The 9055-nt window shown below is 38.1% G+C and overlaps 1 protein-coding gene across 1 annotated transcript in view; it reads right to left on the bottom strand.

Annotated features, from left to right (window-relative positions):
• Nucleotides 1-1672: 1672 nt before the first annotated feature.
• LOC122058104 (histidine--tRNA ligase, chloroplastic/mitochondrial) overlaps nucleotides 1673-9055 on the bottom strand; it is a gene marked incomplete in the record, with an annotated part of 26459 nt that continues 19076 nt past the window's right edge. The window contains 5 exon segments of the mRNA XM_042620574.1: nucleotides 1673-1961; nucleotides 2166-2329; nucleotides 3146-3274; nucleotides 6753-6895; nucleotides 8699-8815. Coding sequence (XP_042476508.1) covers nucleotides 1823-1961; nucleotides 2166-2329; nucleotides 3146-3274; nucleotides 6753-6895; nucleotides 8699-8815 — 692 coding nt within the window.

Below are 9055 nucleotides of genomic sequence, written 5' to 3'. Positions count from 1 at the left end.
TTTTTTTTTTTTTTTGTTTAATGACTGGTATCTAGGCCTTTGGCCTGAGTCGCCTGATTAGTCCCGTGGGCCCATATTGACCTCACAACTGCATGGATCGGATCATACCAGAGTTCAATGAGAATCAATTAACTTTCACTGAAAGCTGTGAAAAGCAAGATTCATGAGGTGAAGGTCTTTTGCCAACTCGGCTACCCCTTGGGGCTATCCAAATAGTGACTAAAGAAAGCAAGAATTTAATCTGAAACAACTCAAGTTGCCAATGATAGTGTCCATGACAGATTCTCCTCCCTGCACCAATTTACTCATTTGAGAGTTAAGGAAGCGCTCAAGGGTGAAGACCAAAGGTTATGCCACCATGTCCTAGGATACCTTCAATTGCATAGGTGTTCACCATTTACTGGCATTCCTTTGGAACCGTGTGTAGTTCATCACCTCGCACGTCTCGATTGCAGGGTGAGGGAGAAAGGAATGTGAGTGTGGAGGGTTTAGCATAGTCCCAATTGAGGTATAGTGCCATTTTGAGTTTCGACTTTCTTTCGAGTTCCGATTATGGAAGGGTTAGTTTGTGTTGGAAACGAGACTTAATACCATCCCCAAAAAATGATGGCAGGGTTAGAACTTGTGTAGACTTTAGGGACCTGAATAAAGAAAGCCTTAAAGATGATTCCCATTACCAGGCATCAATATCCTTATACATTAACACAGCAGGGCACACGAACTATCTTTTATGAATGGCTTCTTGGGTTATAACTAGATATATAATTACATCAATCAACAAGAATTCGACTATTTTTACCAACTTAATGTTAAAAGATTCATGAACTAGAAATTCATTTCGGACAATTGAACCTTCGACAATTCTCTTAACAGTTCCTTTTTAAGAACCAAGAAATCCTTCCAAATTAACTAGCAGGTTGCGACCCTTGACAAGATAACTCAGGGGCAACGCAGGGACCACGTAGTATTGTTTCTTCTCTTTGCATAGGATAATGGCTATTCACTTCAAGTTTTGAACACTTTAAAAGGAAGCCAAGGCAAAACTATTTATGGATTAATATTGAATAGGTTGTTTCTTACTGTGAACTGTTAAATTGTTATTTCAACAACATTTTTAAATAAAGGAATCCTCACTCTTGAGAGAACATGTCAGCCTGATTTTTTCACATGGCATAAGTCATATTTTGCTTGAATTGGCATGATTCAGGGTTTCAAAACAAGGAATCAGGATCTGAATCAGGTCCAGCTGATATTGAACCGATTCCATTCCAGATAGTTGGAATCAGCCAGATTCCTAGAAACCCAGATTGGAGTGCCCGCTTCAGAACGGCAGGAATCGGGGTGGGGCTTGGCAGGTTCCAAATTTTAAATTTATAATTGCATTAATTTTATTTTTTTATGATCAGTCGAGGAACTTTTTTGAATCAGATTAGTTCTGTTTCTGTTCCTCATGTTTGTAGAACACCTAATGAAGTAGCTCACTGCCATAAACCCTTTTGGGGGGAAGATGAAGTGAATGGCAATGTATAGCACAAAACTTTTTGAACAACCATTAACAAGCCTGCGTCAGTCTACAATAACACTGTTTATCCTGGCAAAGTACATTGCCCCAGGAAAACGCATCACTGTGCCTTCCCCAGAATAATCAAGACATTGAGAGAGAGATAGAGAGAGAGAGAACCTTTGGATCAACTTGAACGATTAAACGATTTCCAACCAAATAAAAAGAATGATTAAACAATTAGCATTAGAAATTTGATAAATTGTAAGACACTTATCAAAATAAATACAAAAAACAAAATTATCACAGATGAATTAATCATCATTCTAGCTCGTTTAGTTTGATCTCATACTGTTCACCAGTCGAGAGGATTTTTACACCAACCATTCCTCTTCGCCACTCTGAATTTCCCACCAAGATCAGTCTGCCAGCATTTATCCTAGCAGCGCGCTTGAACACCCTGTAAAGGAGATTGAAGACAACATAACCAGAAAAGCCGGAAGATCAGGTTCCAGGAGAAACTCAGAACTTGGCTGACCAAGGTCAATGTGAACTTTTTTTAAAGGGGGGTGGCCCATCGCAAGGAACTATAAAAGCAAACTGGTAATTGAGAAAAAATGGATTTTCTGAAAGACAACATTAAAAAATAGGATAAACTGAATACCATTTTAGAGGTTTGTTGTCCAAGACAAGGTCAACACTTTGGCCTTTCTGTCTCAGGATGGTTGCAACTGTGGCAGCAGCTCCTTGGAGCTCCTGGTCGAGTGAGCACACAATATTCTCTACCTGGGGGCCAAGATCTGGTAAAAGCCCCTTATCCTTGAGCAACTGTCAGCAGCCATTCGTATCATTTGTCGAGTTAGAATAAATATGAAGAAAAAGTCAGTAGCAATGTTAAAGAAGGATTAGCTAGAGAATAAGCACAAGCCGGGAAGTGGATCGAATCAGAGTTTCCTTAGAATGCCACCGACCTATTTGTGAACCAAATACTGTGATTTCTCTAAGCTTCATCTTACCACAGATTACATGATGTACACTTCCAGGGCCCAGGAAATCGCTAAATCTCTAGAGGTTATAATCTATAGTATACCCAAATGGCCACACAAGATTTACACTAATAAAACATTTTATTAGGATTGGCCATGCACAGGGTATTTTTTGAATTTGTTAACTTAAATACCCAAAAAAAAAAAAAAAAAGGAAAAGATTTTATTAACTTGGATGGCAGGGAGATACCTGCTAGACTAGAAAAATTCTTTCTTTTTTTTTCCCCCCTGAGGAATGACTAACGATTATCAATATCTACCATGCTTTGCTTTTAGGTATAATATGAATGAAATCTCATCCTCCCATTTGTCACCATTTATAGTTACTAGTTAATGCCATCTTTCACTATTTTGGCTGCGTTCAAGTTTAGATGAGGTCACGAATGTCTGGTTGGGTGATGCCAACCTACCGTCCTACGCAAATGAGATGGAGTTCCATGTATATTGCACATTATATGATAGGGTGCATTAAATAATTAGATCAGTTAGTATGCAAAAGCAGGCATGTTCCAAGGGATGTGATTGTATGGACATATTTGAAAGAGTACTCCTTTTGACCTGGCATTGGAAAGAGACAACATAAAGGTTCCTTTCTTACTTCCACAATGACAGCATCTCCAAACCCAAAGCCACATGCTGGAATGTCATCACCGCCAAATGTGGAGAGCAGTCGGTCATATCGCCCACCACCACAAATAGCTCGTAGTTTTCCTTCTCTATCAAATCCCTGGAGAAATTAAAAGAAAAAAAGGCATTAGAAAAGAAAAATAATGGAATAGTAGTGCTTGCTCTATAGACCCATAATCATGAGGATGTAAATTTACTTCTTGCTGAATAACTTTCCCTTAAATCCACAAGTTAATCCAGGGTTTCTCTTGACTTTTAAAGCGCCATCTCTTTTTAGGAAGACAATGGGTAGCGGTGCATTTAAGACTTTATGGGCATAGAGCCTTATTGGCAATTTACACATACTTTTATGCATTTTAAATTTGCAAAGTAAGCAGGTGGCACATGATACAGAAGAGCAGGTATTGGCAGTATATGGAATTTTAGGGCTTATTTTAACGATTACAAAGAAAACGATGGGTTTTTTTTTTTTTTTGGGGGGGGGTTGAGGGTGAAAGCAGTTTCTGATCCTATTTGAGAAGTATCATCATTCTCATCATTAGATCAGGTTTAGAGTTGCAGCTGAAGCGAAGAAAATGGAAGTGTGCAGATGCACACTCCTGTGAAGCCAAAAAATGTGAGCGCCTATGTTCAAGCATAAATGATACAGGAGAACCATTAGATAACCCAAAACTGATGCAGGATCAGAAGAAAGCTTAAAGTTACATTCTAACCGAAAATAGTCAGAAAGTTCAGATGAATATATTAAATGGAAATTAAAATTGTAGTTTGGTGAATGTAATAAGGAGTTAGACGTGCTAAGGGGAAAATAGTGAGAACTATAGAGTAGGATAATCAATTGGGTTTTAAAGAAACAGAAAGCATGGGAGGGGGTGGGCTGTGTTTTTGAATAACCCACTAATAGAGCCCTCAAACACCAGCAAAAAAAGGTTTCGATAAATCCAACACGAGTGATCATTGAAGGAATGCTCCCAGCAAAAACTTTATTTATAACAAATTTCTTCCATCTCAAAAAAATAAATAAATAATTGCATTTTGTTTTTTCCCAACTTTGGGAGGAGGGGGATAGAAGAGGTGACTGAGGGGAGCTGTCCACCCAAATTTCTTACCCAAGAAGACCGTCACAGATGCCTACTTAAATTTTAAACCTTATAACAAAAATCTTATGCCAAACTACCCATAAAAAATGCTGATTGCCCTAAAAGAAGACAAATAAAAATAAATAAATCAGAAAGCAAAAACTATTGGAACTCCCAAAGCTTTTGTCTGCTTCATTTGCCCTTTGTGGTAAAAGGCTAACCCAAAAGTTATTTGTTGCAACACGGTTCTCTAATTGCAAATTTAATTAAATGCATTACATATAAAGGGATTTTATTATTGTCACCCGTTAAGGTTTCAAATAATCCGTAATCTTACTTTTTCGCCCTTTCAGTATAAAATATTTGTTTCTCAATGAGGGTGTTAAATGCTACCAGGTTATATGTTGTAGGGGTACATCACCCATATGTACCATGAGGGTACATATGCCATATGTGTCACGTACACATCCTCTTGTCCATGTACGGGGCATTACTAGTGTGAGTCAAGTTTGGTTCTAGTTATTAGTTAGTTTTCTAGTTAAGGTAGATTCCCTATTACTTGTGTGAGTCAAAGATTGGTACTAGTTATTAGTTAGTTTTCTAGACAAGGTAGATTCCCTTCTAGATTATGTTTCCTATTTTGACTCTAGGGATGGTACATTGCCGTTCAAGGTTGAACATCTTCTATGCAATATCAACTCACAATAGGCAAAACTTCCAATAGGAAAAGTTTTGAAACAAAGCAGGAACCCCAAGTCATCAAAATTAGGCAAGAGTGTAGCAAACAGGCATGCGAGCCCTAGCACGATGGCCCTTAAGGCCACATGGAGGAATAATGGAGCTCATATGAACCCAAAGGACACAAAGGTTACCCCCAAGATTAGACACATGTCAAATTTGGTGGCCAAGTCAACCCTTTGGTCCACTGATGCAGCTCGACGATGGAATTAGTTGCTATCTTTTGACTTAATTTTTATTTACTTCCTTTAATGGTTAGAGATTAGATTAACAGTCTTTTATTTATATTTGATTTTTATTTTAGTTGCTATCTAGGTTTAGTTTCCATTTTTAATTAGCTTCCAAAATTATGTCATTATTTTTCTTTAAATAGCCCTGTAATGGAGAAGAACTCAGTTTTTAGTTTTGATGAATAGAAACTTGGTTAAAAATTTCTTTGGTTTTGAAACCATGGCTGCCGACCCCTTTTTCTCCCTCTCTGAAATCTTCTAATGTCTTCTTTTCCCTCTCCTATTTTCCTCTTTAGTTCTTCTTCTTCATCTCCATTACTTTCTCATTTATTTCCTTTTTTTTTATTTCTCAACTGCTGGATACTGTTCATCGTCTCTGCTGGGCGGTGATACCTAACACAGAACAAGAGCTTGTTGCATCCTTGTTCTGTACCACTTGACTATGAAATTTTGGTCGAAGGCTCCTACCTTGAAGGCGATTCAGACCCTAGAGGATCACTTCCAAAGTTCTCGTCTGTGGTGGGTAACAAGACTGGTTTCAGGTCTAAACCCCAGGCTGCCGCCAGGTCCTTTTTTCAGGTTCCTCCCGCAGCCTTCCAACGTGCAGATTCCAAGGTTAGTTTTGTGGGTTGTTAGAGCACCTCCTTGGGAATCCTCGCTTGAAGTCTCAGAGCAAACCGAGACCTGCAGAGGAACTTCTATCGATTTGAAGCTGTCCAACCTTTCCGCCCCTGTTTTGGATCCAAGGAAGAAGAAGAAAGACTCGTGAGTTGTGGTTTAAAACCCTTTAATTTCGTTTTTCCCATTATACCCCTCAAACCCCTTGATTTGCGTCCTTCAGTATTTGTTCTTTTGTGTAAAAGTCCCTCTTTTGTTTTACCTCCATATTAATACCCCTTCCATTCCACCTTTATTTACTACTTACCCATGCCCAATAATTGCTTCCAAGACTACCCCTGGTCTATAATTCTAATCTCCTTCATATCCCATCAGTTACTTTAACCTCCTTTCTTCCTTTTAAGATCCCTTTTATTTACAAGTCTGCCAATCCTTTCTAGGTTTCTTGTAATTACTAAACTGCCACCTACCTTTAGTTTCAGTTAATTACAGAACTGCCATTACTCCTTATATTTTGAATTTACTACTTTATTGTGGGCCCTAAGCGATCCGATTCCTATTCTTGAAACCTGGATCTGCATCATCCACCCCCACCTCGATTGTTCCCCAGCATTTTCTGTTATTAAATCATCTTACTCCCTTCTTGATCTTTCAATGATTGGCTTAAAATTCATTTATTTCTTCTCAGCGCCCCCCCCCAAAAAAAAAAACCCCCCACCCGCCAAAAGTTCAGTTTCATATATTTATATTTCACTAGCTTACAGGAATAAGATAATCTGTAGTGGTGACCATATCTAGAGGCATTTGCGTTTAAAGTACCCTCCTGATGTTCACATTGCAAAGAGTATATCAAGAATTCATGAGAAATTGACTGAATTGGAGTAAAAGGATAGGAATAAAAGAAGAACCTCACCTCAAAGACGATACCAGTATAATAGGCAAGGCCACGGACAACAGATGCATCAAACTGAATCCATTCAGAATAGCCGAACTTTTCAGCTAGTGAAAAGAGTTGTTTCAAATCAGCAACAGCATCCCCTGCAGCTCCAAGCACCTCTACATGAAAAGAAGATCATTAGAATTTACAATAATATCAGACATCAAGGTAGCAACAACCGAACTACAACAACTGAACTACAATAATAGAAAAGAGATGCAATTGAACAAATTATGAATTCTATCAGTTGCCTCTATTTACAACTTAACTCAACTGAGAATTTTTCCAATTTTATGGAGTTCTGATGTCAGACTAATTACCAAGGTAATCAGTCCCAGTAGGATCCAACAGTAAGAACAGACCTGAAAATAGACTCAGATTTAGGTCAAAACTTGCATAAATTGTATCTCACCAAATAGGACTCCGTTGGGGCTGAAATTTGGATGGAATGGAGATCTTATAGTGGGGAACAAACGATAAAAAATCAAGCAAATTCTGCTGGCTGGATTGAGACTTATGCTGGTTGCAAGTAAAAGGAAACTTTTGGTGATTCTTCAAGAATTTGGGTTGGAAGTGTCGGACGATCCTCAAATTTGGATCGATAAGTCTTCCTAAGGTCCTCAATAAACCCTCAAAATCCTGTAGCAATCAGAGATTTGACCTAGAAGTTGCGCACTCGAAAATTCTTCCGGGGAAAGCCCTGAAATCGATAAAGACTTTGTGTGTGTCTTCTGATCAGCACTCTTAGATGACTTCAATCTCACTTTAAAAAGTAGACAAATATAAAAATAAAAGAAGAAAGATAGGAAGAGGGTGAGAATCAATTGTAGAAGAAAGGGGGTGGGGTAATGGCTATCTCAGCCTGGTCTCTCACCCTCAACTCTCTCAGTTGATGAACAACCTATCTCAGGCCAAACTAGTAAGCATAGCTCACAAACAATTTCATTAATCAATCCATCTCTTTGTATCACAATAATGCCTCTTTATATAGTAGAGGCTTTGACTCAATTACATAGAAAGATCTAAAATAGGAAACAACTGCAAAATATAAACAAGACTTCTCTATTGCTAAAACTAAAAACTTGGAGACTAAGAACCTAAACATAGAAATAAAAGACCATTCTAAAGACTAAATCTGACCTTTAGCTACTTGTTAACAAAGAAACATAAAAAAGATAAAAGAAGGACCAAATCACTGTTCATGGATACTGTTCACGTGAACAGTAATTTCTGATTTTGGGTTGGCTTGACTGGCCAACATTGGGGCTGGCTGGTCTGGTTTGATGGAACCACTAGACCCCTTCTTTTGCAAGCTCGATCTACATCAGGTTGGCTACATGAGCCATGTTCCACCATTCAACTCTATTTAAATTCAATTGTTGCTAATCTCAGACATTTATATATTTTCTCTTTGGCCTCACCTTAATTCTTCTAGTCTGCACCACGTCACGCTTCCTCTCAGTGCATTTGATGACCTTCGTTATACATGCCAAACCATCTCAAACGACCTTCCCTCAATTTAACACCCATTGGAGACACTCTTAAATTACCCAAAATGTGTGCATCTCTTATTTTATCTATTCCCGGCACTCATCCATCTCAACATCCTAATCCTAAATATTCTTCACGCATGTCTGACATTTTCTATATATACAAATCAAGCCAAATCCTCATATGTTAATTGTTAACACCTAGTACACCTACTTGGAATATCCAAATTAGACTTAACTAATTTATTCCATAATGTCATCTTCACTACTCAAAAAATGGAATAAAAAAGGGCATACCCGGTGCATAACGCTCCCTGCATGTGCAAGGTTTTTTTTTTTGGGGGGGTGGGGGCGCAGAAACTACAGAAAAAACTGGAATATGAATGTAAATATGTTTATACATCAGTAAAGATTAGTTCTAAACAAACCAACCTTCCAATTTGTCCAATGACTTAACAGACAAAACTTGCAGTAAATCCTCAATAGCTTCTTCTGTTATCCCAGCAGATTTAAGTTCCATCTTGATCTCATCCATGGGAATCTTTTCCAACTGTTTCCATGTTAACAATATAGGAATTTAAGAGAGACGCAAATTTATAACTGACATCATGACAAGTAAGGCATCTTAAAATGCAAAATGAAATTTGACATGATAACAAGAAGAAAGTACATATAAAAAGTAGCATAAGCAGGTGGAAAACACAAAAATGAGACCTCATCTAATGCAATGCCAACTCCAAACCAGTAAGATCCAGAGGGAGATCAATAAACTTGCAACAGGATCACAGG

The sequence above is a fragment of the Macadamia integrifolia genome, chromosome 12 (assembly GCF_013358625.1).
Source record: "Macadamia integrifolia cultivar HAES 741 chromosome 12, SCU_Mint_v3, whole genome shotgun sequence".
Taxonomy (NCBI): domain Eukaryota; kingdom Viridiplantae; phylum Streptophyta; class Magnoliopsida; order Proteales; family Proteaceae; genus Macadamia; species Macadamia integrifolia.
Note: the sequence above shows the minus strand (reverse complement) of the source record. Positions and strands in the feature narration are given on the sequence as shown.